The 12,887-nt window shown below is 42.9% G+C and overlaps 1 protein-coding gene across 1 annotated transcript in view; it reads right to left on the bottom strand.

Moving 5' to 3' along the window:
• col4a6 (collagen, type IV, alpha 6) overlaps positions 1 to 12,887 on the bottom strand; it is a 254,724-nt gene that overhangs the window by 23,041 nt on the left and 218,796 nt on the right. The window contains exons 36-43 of the mRNA XM_037976748.1: positions 4,139 to 4,246; positions 3,934 to 4,041; positions 3,754 to 3,825; positions 2,516 to 2,635; positions 2,313 to 2,429; positions 2,078 to 2,239; positions 1,902 to 2,000; positions 1,584 to 1,736 (exon numbers count right to left, since the gene is read on the bottom strand). Of these exons, the coding sequence (XP_037832676.1) occupies positions 1,584 to 1,736; positions 1,902 to 2,000; positions 2,078 to 2,239; positions 2,313 to 2,429; positions 2,516 to 2,635; positions 3,754 to 3,825; positions 3,934 to 4,041; positions 4,139 to 4,246 (939 nt within the window). The remainder of the gene's footprint in view (positions 1 to 1,583; positions 1,737 to 1,901; positions 2,001 to 2,077; positions 2,240 to 2,312; positions 2,430 to 2,515; positions 2,636 to 3,753; positions 3,826 to 3,933; positions 4,042 to 4,138; positions 4,247 to 12,887) is intronic.

Below are 12,887 nucleotides of genomic sequence, written 5' to 3'. Positions count from 1 at the left end.
AATGGATTTGATAACGACGCACCAAAGAGGATCTCTACCTTACACTGTAAAGAAAAAGAAAACTGACAGATTTATGATCATATATTTGAGTTAATAATGAAATTATATATGGTTATTTATTTAAACTCATATTCTGGCCACATTATATTGATTATTTTGTAAAAAAAATAAATAAATAAATAAATTTTGACACCAAAATTATTTAGGGGGGCTTGAAAACATTTTAGGGGGGCTGAAGCCCCCCTAAAACAGGCCTAGTGACACCACTGGTCAAGACCAAAGTGGATTGCTGTCATCCTTAAACAACTCCAAAATTTCATAGTGGTTCATACAAACACTACTTTGTAGACCTTTACACCACTGTCATTTTTGCATTACATGGTTGTATACAGAGAATTCTGTGGATAGTTGCAAGAGCAAATAATAGCAGCAGCAGCTAGCTGTGGCACTTCCAATGCAGTGTAGGCCACTTCCTACAAGGATATAATAGTTCTGTTGAAATAACTGTAATTTAAAACTGGCTGCAGTGTAAAAGTTTCTAAAATAATATTTATATGAACTGCCATATCATTTTTGAGATTGTGTTTGTTTTTTGTAAGGTGACAGCAATTCTGTTTTGTCTTGGACCCATTCGGACTAGCCATTACCTCATTAATCTGGTCAGAATTGAATACTGGTAATTATTTCTCTAAACTGAGATTGTTGAAAGAGCTGTCCACCACAAAACCCACTTAAAAAGTTTTAAACTGTTCCTAAAAGAACACAAAATACTGGCATTGCACTTATAGCAATAAAATGAATAAATTAATATCTTTGAATGACTTTTTTGTGTTTGATATGACAAAAAGTTTCAGAGATTACTTTTAAACTTTAACAGTTTTATAGGCTAATTTTTTATTTGTTACAAGAGCAAATTTAGCTTCATGTTGGAGTATGTGCCACAACAGCACAAAAAAAAGAAAAAAAAAATCAAACAAGTGAAGAATAAGCCTAACAAGTGTAATAATAATAATAATAATAATAATAATAATAATAATAATAATAATAATAATAATAAAAACATAACTCAAGTGAAAAGTATGAGTTTTAAACATTAAAGTAGAAGAAAGTAACTCTTAATTGTGTCAGGAACGGTGGAGATGATGGCGAACCCAGAACGCAGACTCATAATAAGAGGAACGAAAACTAATTTATTAAACTAAAGAAACAAAATGAAAACAAACAGCTGACGTGGCAGCAAAACAAAAAGACAAACGGAACATGGACATGGAGCAACAAAACCAGGAACAGACGTCAAGACAACAGGCAAAACAATGACAATGGACCAGCGGAGTATAGACAGAAATGACCGGGTTTTAAAGTGCTGAGGATAATCAGGTAAGTGGAGACAGGTGACATGATTAGCAGGCTTTGACAGGTGTAAGTGGGCGTGGCAGTAATGCAGAGAGAGAAATAGACTGAGGAGGAATGAGAAAGTGAAAAACAAGAAAACAGAAACTAAACACAAACCAATAAACTAAAACAGAAATAAAACAAAACACAGGAAAAAACCCAAATCACCACAAATTGCTGTAATTACAGACCTGGACGTCCAGGAAATCCAGGTAGACCCTGCTTTCCCGGTCGACCTAGTGCTCCAATTTCACCAGTAAGACCCGAGACCCCCAAAAATTGTTCAAAGTCCCCTGGTTTTGCTGGTATTAAAATTCCAGGAGAACCCTTTTGTCCAGGTCTCCCTGAAGACAAGAGGAGGGAGAACAAATTATGAAGATAAAGAAAAACTGAGGGGTGGGGGGAAAATATTGGTCTTGTAAAACAATGAAGGAGAAGATTGTGATGTTTGACAGAGGGAATTGAACATTGAACTCTTATTTACTTTAATCCATAGAGAGGTTTCCTACCTTTTTGTCCTTGGCGTCCTTTAAATCCAGAAAAACCAAGTTCACCAGGCAAACCCTTGATGCCAGGAAGTCCATTGAACCCCTTTTCACCAGCAGCTCCTGAATAACAAAATGATAAACGTTTACTTTATTGTTTTTGTCACTGTTTTTATAAAAGATTTATAAACTCACAACACCTTTAAAACCAAAGTTGCCAGGGTTTCCAGGGTTTCCCCGGAATCCTGCTTCTCCCTTCATGCCCGGGGGTCCTGGGAAGCCTGGGAGTCCTGGGTCACCTCTGTCACCCTGTAGTGTGCCTGGACCAGGTGGTCCAGGAGGACCTGGAGGGCCCTGAAAGCCTGCAGCACCGAGGAGACTGTTATACAGTGAGAGGACTTAAAACATGGAATTGGATCATGGAAATGTACTTACCAGAATTTCCATCCAATCCAGGCAGGCCAGGGTCTCCAGCAGGCCCAGGAATAAATAATTCTGCCGGTTTACCAGGAGGACCAGGCAATCCAGAGAACCCAGAGAGACCAAGAGGGCCTGATACACAAAATAACAAAAAAGTAATTCAGTATTCATAGTTTATATTACTTTTAATGACCCTTTGTTTCTGAAATACAACTTACCTGGTTCTCCTTTCTGTCCCTTTGATCCAGGGAACCCCGGTAATCCAGGGTAGGACACACCTCTCTCTCCCTTCAACCCTGGACTACCAGGGGTCCCAGGGAGACCACCTATAACCACACCTGAATAAAAACATGGCAAACATTTTTTTAGATTCATTTTCATGTCAGCAAAGTTCAGCAGTTAAGCTAGTATCCAGTAGGCTGCAACTGTTGGTGACGAGTTGATAAATGGCATTCATAGAGTGTCTAAAATGTCTTGAAATGTTTAAAGGGGTTCTCAATTTCCTCACCTGAGTCACAGAGGCTTGCAATATTGTTGCCTAAATTTTGAACATGTTCAAAAAAATGTGCGACAAATTTACCCTCAAAAAAGTTGTCATGGGTGTCTCAAACCCTCCTTAATTTAGCTTCCATAAATTTTAGAGCACTACTGCTGTATTTTGACACCACTTACTGACAGAAAACATTTGATGCCACAGCCCCTAATGTCCAGGTCTAAAAACCACGCCAAAGATAATAATAGTTATTAAAAAATTGTTAAAATCTGCCTACATTTATTTAAAACATGTACTGCAAGAGATTAAATTTTAAATGTGTGGATGGCTGCCAAGGTAGATGCAAAGTGGGCCAAAGCGGGTATGAATGTTGCAAAGTCCAAGTGGCCACTGAACAGTTTAGTGGTCACTTAGATGCAAACTCAAAATTCAGTGAGACTGGAACTTGAAATTTGACTATTTCCTCGCCAACTAGACTCCAACAGTTGCAGCCTGGTGAAATGCTACCCTTAGAGAGATCATTTTACTGCTGCCCCTTATTGTTTAATAACATTTGCAGTAAAGAAAAACCCCAAAAAGGTCTGAAGAAAATACATTTGTTTACATGTATAAATTATCAGGATTAGCAACCACTCTATGAGTTTTTTGGCTCTGCGTGGCAAATTGTGGCTCTTCTACACTATAGACACCTTCATTAATAGACAATATATTTCTGAATACTCAGAATGTTGTTGATGTGTGTATTTGTGAACAGATTCTGACAAAATGATAGTCAAATCAATGCCACTTTAAGACAAAGTTTCACTAGCTGTCATTTTAAAACCCACTGAAATTTCAATATAATTACTCCTCATTAAGATGTCTGTTGTGGTTAGACAGGCAAAAATGACATAAGATTACTAAAAATCCACTAAGATTGGCTAATTCAGAAGCAACAGCTGGCTTGTCCAACATGATCCTTGCCTTTGGCTCCTGAAAGGCCTTTAGGACCTGCGAGGCCATTGAGTCCATCCAAACCAGAAGCTCCGGGTAGACCTTGAGAAACAACATTGTGAGAACATTGTGGACCTGCTACATAAAACCTGCTGTTTTAACACATCTATGTGGGGTCAAATATGAACATTTTCTAATTGTTTATCTCACCTTTTACTCCAGGAATTTCAGAAGTCCCAGGTAGACCAGGAAACCCATCTGATCCTCTCCTCCCTGGAAATCCTGGCTGACCACGTGGCCCAGGGAATCCAGGGGTGCCTACAGAAGATAAAGTCCCATTTATGATTGATGAAGTTGATTTTGTGTCTTCTTTTATTTTATTTTTTTAAAGAAGCACAATTAGTCTGTCTCTCACCCATTATTCCAGGCCGTCCTATCTGACCAGGAGCACCCTTTGCTCCAAAAAAACCTTGGCTTCCTGAAACACCCCTGTCACCAGAGGTGCCATCATTGCCTGGAACACCTATGAAAAGACAAATCAATTTCACCACTTGATGAAACATTTTTGCACCACCCATCCATCCACCTATCCATTCATCCATCCATGCATCTATTATCTTTCGCTTATCCGTAGTTGGGTCGCGGGGGCAGCAGATTCAGCAGAGAGGACCAGACTTCCCTCTTCCCAGCCACTTGGGCCAGCTCCTTTGGGGGAATCCCAAGATGTTCCCAGGCCAGCCAAGAAACATAGTCCCTCCATCATTTCCTGGGTTTTCCTCTGGGTTTCCTCTCGGTGGGACATGCCCGAAACACCTCACTATAGAGGTGTCCAGGAGATATACTAACCAGATGCCCAAGCCACCTCAACTGGCTTCTCTTGATGTGGAAAAGCAGTGGCTCTACTCAGAGCTCCTCCCGAATGACTAAGCTTCTTACCATATCTCTAAGGGAGAGTCCAGACACTCTGTAGAGAAAACTCATTTTTGCCGCTTGTATCCGCGATCTTGTTCTTTCGGTCACTACCCAAAGCTCATGACCATAGATGAGGGTAGGAACACAGATCAACCATTAAATCGAAAGCTTCACCTGTTGGCTCAGCTCTCTTTTCACCACGACAGATCAGTACAGTGCCCGCATCACATCAGATGCAGTACCAATCCGCCTATCTCCTGCTCCATGTTTACCTCATTCGTGAACAAGACTTTGAGATACTTCAACTCCTCCACTTGGGGCAGGGCCTCTTCCCCAAGTGCCTTCTCTTCCATGGAGAAGGCACTCTATCCTTTTCCGGCTCAAGACCATGGTCTTGAATTTGGAGGCACTGATCCCGGCTGCTTCACAATTGGCAGCAAACTGCTTCAGTGAAAGCTGGAGATCACATTCTGATCAAGCCAGTAGGACCACATCATCTGCAAAAAGCAGAGACATGATCCTAAGGCCACCAAAACGGATCCCCTCAACACCTTGGCTGTGCCTATAAATTCTGTCCATAAAGGTTATGAACAGAATCGGTGACAAATGGCAACCTTGGCGGAGTCCAACTCTCACTGGAAATGAGTCCAACTTACTATCAGCAATCGAAATAATCTTTGGCACTGGTTGTACAGGAACCTAGCAGCCCGTATCAAACGGCCTGTTACCCCATACAACATGGTCAAACACCTTCTGCAAGTCCACAAAACACATGTAGTCTGGTTGTGTGAACTCCCATGCACCTTCCAGAACCCTGCTGAGGGTATAGAGCCGGTCCAGTGTTCCACGACCAGGACAAAAACCACACTGCTATTCCTGAATCCGAGATTCTACTATCCTGCAGACCTTCCTCTCCAGAATCCCTGAATAGACCTTATCAGGGAGGCTTAGGAGTATGATCCCTCTCTAGTTGGAACACACTTTGCAGTCTCACTTACCACCCCGGTCTGCCAATCCAGAGGGACTGCAATACTGCAGAGTTGTATCAACCAAGACAGCCCCACAACATTCAGGGGGCTCATTTATAAAACTGGTGTACCCACAAAACGGGGCCTGAAACTTGCATATGTTACTTTCCACACAAAGTTTGTGATCTATAAAACACAAACTTGACGGGAAAATTTGCAGTCCCTCACGCCAACTCTGAGCCATGCGTACCATATGTGCTTGTTTTGGAGACAGGGAAAACTGGTCACACAGATGGTAAAGTGGGGAACTGAAGCACACTGCATCATGATGCCTTTCACACATTTAATTTCACTCCATAATCAATCAAACTTCAATCTTAGATCAACTTTATCACAAGCTTTCAAAACAGCAGTATTATTTATGCTTCTGCTGGTGAGCCATAAGAACCTTTCAAATAAAAAAGGCCTTTAAGCCAACTTAAATCTTAAAAAACACAGCATTTCAAAGTTTTCTCATAATCACATTCCTCTCCCTGGTGTGATCACCAGGGTGATGTGTACCACAGAATAATACACAAAGAGACAGTGGCTACCCCCTCAGGCACTGGCTCCTTACCCCCTTTCCAAACCCCCAGAGCACAGAAGAGGCACGCTTTAATATCGCTCACACCCGTGTGTGCTCTACTGTGGAGCATGCCATTGGCCTCCTAAAATGCTGGTGCCAGTGTTTGGATGCATGTGTGGTGGTAGGGGTGGACACTCTTATATGATCTGAGAAAGGTGTGCAAGATTGTAAAGGTGTGTGGTGTGCTGCACAATGTGGCACTGAAGCCCAGCATCCATCTCCCTCCTGGCCTCCCTCCTCCACAGCCATACATAACATCACACAAATTGCTTAACACTGTTCGGATTTGTCTCAGTTTGGTAACTGTCCCTCTGATTTTCCAGAACAGAAGTCATCAAGTCATCAGCACCCGTCCTCCTCCAGACGCAACATGCACTTAGGGCGAACTGGTACTGGGGACAGCCGGACCCTCTGTGCCCATTGACCCTCGCCAAGACTGTCCTCGCCACCTACCAACTCAAGAGGACTCTAGAATAAGAAGACAACATGTCCCACTGTACTTTTACCTCTGATTTACACATAATATAAATTAAACTGTCTTTTCCCTGGCTCATCTGTAGTCTCAGCCAAATTAATCAGCCAACATTCTTTCAAAAGGTGTCAGTTTGGGTACACCCTTACCCCCACCTTTTGCTGACTTGCTCTGGCGATGGCCAGTTAGTCGCTTTTTTGCCTCCACCCTAAAATCTGAGCACTTTTTCTTCACCTCGGCCACGGTCCTCTCTGTCCCACTCACTAAATTAACAGTGGTAACGACGTGTTGCCATTCCCAATGATTCCTTTTATTTGGAACACTACTATTGTGGCTCCCAAAAATAATATTTGTTCTGTTCTCCACCTCATTCACCAGCATATCGATTTCTGCCTCAATGAAATTTTGTTTCTTCACTCTTTTTTTCCGTGGTTGCCATTGGTAACCATGAAATAACATTGATCAGCTGACTCATTTAAATACACCTTCACATTCATGAGGTGCTTTGCATTGACCATTTATGGTTAAATGTGGGCGTGTTGAGGGCAGAACCTGAGGCGGGACCTTTAGGTACAGGTGTGATTTATAAAGGGAAATTGCTTGCTGGTGTGCGTGCGCATGGTTTTATAAATCTGAATTTATCTTTTTTTGGTATGCCATTTTCGCAGTTTGGGCGGCGTACATACACTTTTAGTATGAATCCTGCACAATCTTTTATAAATGAGACCCCAGAGCCTTAAGGAACTCCAGGGTGAATCTCATCCACCCCGGTGCCTTGCCACCGAGGAGCTTTTTAATAACTTCAGCGACCTCAGCACCAGAGATTGGAGAGCCTGACGCAAGGTCCCCAGGCTCTGCTTCCCCACTGGAAGACGTGCTGGTGCGATTGAAGTGGTCTTTGAAGTATTCTGCCCACCGATCCACAATGTCCCAAGTTAAGATCAGTAGACACCATCCCCACATAAACAGTAATGATGGTGCACGCCCCCCCACCTCACTGATGGGTGTTGTGGAATTTTCTTTAACAAAGAGGACAACGAAGAGTTTTGTCTTAGGATAATTTATTTAAGCTTTATAGATAAGAATCACTTTGCTGAGGTGAGTCAGCAGAGTGAGGCTGACCACAGAACAAAAGCCCCCCCTTTAAATACCCAGCACAACACACCATACTTGCCAACCGTCCCGCATTGGGCGGGACAGTCCCGCATTGGGTGGGACAGTCCCGCATTTAGCCCCCTCTGTCCCGCATCACCCTGTGTGGGACAATCAAAAGTCTTGCATTTGGCCCTCACACGCCACACCTTGTATTTCTCACGCAAAAAAACACACACGCACACAGCCTTTTTGTCACTTTAATGCTATATTTAGCGAGTTTTCAGATCCCTCTAGCATTTTTTAAAAGCGACTTGTGACAAATCTAGTGACTTTGGCGGCTAAATGTGTGAAAGCACTCATTCTGCAGCGTACCATAAGCCCCGCCCACTTCCCCAAGCACTGACAGCTGTCAATCTCACAGCAGAGAGGAGACCTGCTCCACTCTGTGTCCACAGATTGTTTTCGTGTGAGTCGTGTTGTCATCCGATGACAGAGAGCTAAAGATGGACATGACATGATCAGCTGATGAACAGATAAGCTTTTTATATACAAGCGTATATATTTGGGCAGACAGACTTAAACACAGATAATGTAATACTCAAAATGTGAATGTGTGTGTATGTGGTTGGGGGGAGGGGGAGGGGGAGTGGGGGGGGGGGCATAGCTCATGCTATGCTGTCCCACATTGACATACCCAAATGTTGGCAAGTATGAACACACTTCGTAACTTTCCATAGGATGAGGAGGGGTCTCCAAATGGGGGTAGGGATCAGGTAACTGCTTCCTACACCCCAGAGCACTATAAGATAAGAAGTGCTCCTTCACTAGAACATAGTGTCATAAATGCTTCTGTACTTTTCTGTACTGCAGTTTCTCCAGACTTCTGGACATTCCTCGCTGCACTGAACTGCATACACCACACTGCTCAATTTGTGTTTGGGTGTTTTGTCCTTAGGGTGGACCAGCCTTTGTCTGAGAGTCCTGTTGGGTTTGAAATGTACCGGGATGTTGTTGATACTCCAGCAACATAAGTGATGACAATGTTTTTACGTCTGTTCTTCTCTTTGTTCTGTTCAGTGGTGTGTTTTGTAGATTTCCTTGGTGACTTGACAAAAGCCCAGTAAGGATATCTACATCTTTGGAGAGTTTTTTTTGTTTTTGTTCCTTTTCCTTCTGTTCTGTCTTTGTGGGGACATGTTCAGCCTGATGCTGTAAATTTCTGATAACAGAGAGTAGGTGGTGGGAGTCAAACAGAAGGTACTGATCTGTGTGTGTCAGTTTCCTGTAAAACTCAATGTTGAGGCTATCCTCTCTTTCCATGTGAACCAGGTAGTCCAAAAAAAGACAGTTTGTTGTCATTAACATCTTCTCTGGTCAACTTGATGTTGTTGTCAACAGAAATGATGTGTCCGGTGAGCGTCACTACTTCCTTAGCCTGGATTTTGACCCAGGTATCATCCACGTATCTGAACTAATGGCTTGGTGTAGCTCCCTCAAAGGAGTTCAGGGCTCTATGTTCCACTTCCTTCATGTATACGTAGATTGGTCTCAATAGGTGACTCAGGAGATCCCGTGGCACAGCCATGCATCTGTCTGTAAAAACTGTCATTATACAAGCGATGGAAACGCAGAAGTCCAGCAGGGTGCAGTTCTGGTCTGGGGTGAAGTTCGTCCTGTTGTTTAAGTCATTGTCTTGTAGGAGTCCTTTTCTGACGGTTTCCACTGATTCTGATGTGGGTATGCAAGTGAAAAGAGAACTGACATTGAATGATACCAGGGTATAATTGTTGAACTTTTTTTGCAAAGTTAGTGGAGTTCTCTGCTGCCAGGCTAAGCTCCGCTTGTTTATTATAAATATGTCATTTTTATATACGTTTTTTTTCACCCAAAACCGCTACCGCGAGGGTGCGCGTGCCAACAGTGACACAATTGTGCTGTCCCCACCCTTGCGTGAAGGTCCCGCGCAGTGTCGTGTCGTGCACCTCCTAGTTTTTGTAACTGCAAAAACTAGGAGCTGGTTCGCCTATATCATTATTTATATGATCCCTCTATGAGAGATCACAAAGATAATCAAATGGTTTAAAACTCATAGAAGGAGATTACTGCTGCAGTCGATAAAAGGAGTGTTTACCACAGAGGGAATAATATTAGTTCTATAATTGGCGAATCACAACTAAAGCAAATAAGCAAATAAATCAATGAAAGTCAAACTGAATGCTTTAAGTTTAAACTGCCTCTCTGTATCACAGCTAGAAACACAACAGCTCTTCCTCCTGAATACGTGCAGCCATATTTGATGTGACAACTATCTGCTCTCTTTTTTACCGTATTTCCACTGGTTACGTAGTGTACTGCCCCCCGTCTTTTCGGAGAAAACTGCACAGACGTAAGCGTCAAGTATAAACGCCTCCACCACGTGCTGTTCGAGGAGCCCTGTGCAACTGTAATGAGCCCTGAGGCCGAGCCACCTTCAGCTACCTGGAGTTAGCATGTTGTAGGAGCCGCAGCACTAAACATCGATCGAGCGGGTTTAACCAAAAATGGTTAGTTGAGCTGAAATTCGGCGGGTGGTTTTACAAGACCGAATATGGTAAATATGGCCGACGAACGGCCACCTACCACTGGGCTTAGCCTCTTTTCTGGGGGAAACCCTGTGGTGCATCAACTTAATTCCCCTGTAGTTGCTACAACTCTGTACATTAAACTTGTTCTTGTTGAACTTGTTTGATATATAATTTGTGTATATATCATAAAGATGTGGGCGTAGGAAGAGTTTGTTCGCTAAGAAAATGTGTTCTGGTCAGACAGCTGACCTTCACTCTGTCAGTTGAGAGTTCCGCTCATTGGTTTGCATTGGTTTTAATGGCTTTGTTTTTTGTGAATTACGTCGCCATGGTAACTCGAAACACCAATAAAAGTAATAGCACACTTTCCGAGACCAAGCTGGTCGTTTTGATATGGGTATGTCGCTTCATTCAGGCTGCATTAAAGTTCGTGGAAGAATAAAAACTATATAAGTATAAAAATATAGAGACACTTAGAAGCGGATAACAATAGGTGGCTGCCATTGGATTGCATAGGAAGCACTGAAGTGCATTGCTTCGCACATAGCACATGGCAGTCCCCAATTAATCACAAATGACAAAATCAAGGACTAAAACAAAAAAACCCAAAGAAAGACAAGTATATAAAATTGATTTTCAAAATACAAAATGCATTTTGTTTAACACTTCACAAAAAAGAAGACAAAAAGTATTTGAAGTCTCCAATTTTGTGTCTAAACTGAACCCCCCAACTGTAAGCTTTAAAACAAATACCAGCTTACAGTTTAGTTTATGTTTTACATTTCTAAAAACAAGGCTTTGGTATGGTTATTTGGTGTGCTTTTGTTACCAGTTCTTTTGCAATAATTATCACTCAACGTCATAAAAAAGGTGCTGTTATGAAATTGCCAGTGTCTGTGTATTTACGTGTGCATCTGTCTGTCACTAGATGGATTTTAAGGAAAATCTCAGAAAATCATCATTAAATGTACATATACAACTGATTAACTTTTGGAGTTAACGCAGCTCTATGAAGCTAAAACAGTCTCATAATTGACAAATACGCAGAACGATTCACACATGCACAGAACGATTCAGAAATGCACAGACAGAACAAGATTCGCACAATTAAAATACAGATCAAATATATTAAGAAAAAATAATAATAACAAAGCTGCAAGCAGTGTTGGGCGGCCCTCGCAGCTCAGCACCGCTCTGGCCTTGCGACCGCGGGAGCTCTGGCGACCGCTGTCTACACTCTCGCACCTTTCCTGCACTGTCCACTAGTTGGCGTTTTCAGCAAATGTCCCAAATTGCCTTCAGTCCGGATCAGTACCAGTACTGTGCCATGCTGTGAAATTTGACATTCCTACGTCAAACGGTTGAAGAGTTAGAGCACATGGGCTCTCGTGACCTTGAACTTTGACCTTGTGAACTTGAAGTTAAAAAGGCTGATACTTGACCCATGGGGAGTCTCGTTGTAATGTTTGACCTACCTGCTTTGCGCCGTTTCAGAGTTACAGTCACCCAAAAATCCTTAGTGGGCGGGGCTTAAGTGTTGTCTTTAAATTACCACACTAATGTGTGCAACAGTGCTTACTGGTGATGCACAAAAAATCTCATGCAGATCGGATGAGGTATCAGGGAGATATAACTGTTCCAACTATTAAAGGGGGCGCACTTGAGTCAAATTACAGTATAATCCTGTTGGCCTCTTCAGAGGTTAACAAAGGTCATTCATATCCAGTTTGGTGCAAATTGGATAATGAGTTTGGGATTTAGAGCCAACCGTATGCAAACGGCGAGGGATTGGCATTCGCCATTCTGTCACGCCAACATTATCCAGGCACCAGTCAGTGCTGAGAGAGGGACTCTGCATCATGTTGTTCTGTTAAGCGGTGCTTATCGTGCTGTGCCCCGTGCAGTCCTAGGAATCTCAGATCACGTCATGATTCACCTGATTCCCGCGTACAGACAGAGACTAAAGCTTGTGAAGCCTGTAGTGAGGACACGTAAAAAGTGGACCAGTGAAGCTGTGGAGGAGCTGCACACGTGTTTGGACACCACGGACTGGGACACCACGGACTGGGACATGTTCAGAGCTTCTACAGCCAGTTTAGATAAGTACACGGACACCGTGACATCTTATATACATTACTGCGAGTACTGCACCATCCCGTCACGCACCAGAGTCACTTTCAATAATGACAAACCCTGGTTCACACCCAAACTCAGACAGCTCCGCCAGCAGAAGGAGGCTGCCTTCAAAGAGGGAGACAGAGACAGCTACAGACGTGCAAAGTATGGATTTAGCAGGGAGGTGACAAAGGCTAGATCCAGGTACAATACACGCCTGGAACAGCAGTTCTCTGCAAACAACTCTGCCACTGTATGGAGGGGGCTGAGAGAGATCACCAACTACAGGCCCAGAGCAACTCACTCTACTGACAATATTAAACTTGCAAATGATCTGAACGACTTCTATTCACGCTTTGAAGACTCGGACCACCAACCCCACCCAACCCCTCACACCACTTTGGATCACACCC

Source organism: Kryptolebias marmoratus, linkage group LG7, assembly GCF_001649575.2.
Source record: "Kryptolebias marmoratus isolate JLee-2015 linkage group LG7, ASM164957v2, whole genome shotgun sequence".
Lineage (NCBI taxonomy): Eukaryota > Metazoa > Chordata > Actinopteri > Cyprinodontiformes > Rivulidae > Kryptolebias > Kryptolebias marmoratus.
The sequence above is the reverse complement of the archived record's forward strand: the minus strand, read 5'-3'. Positions and strand labels throughout refer to the sequence as shown.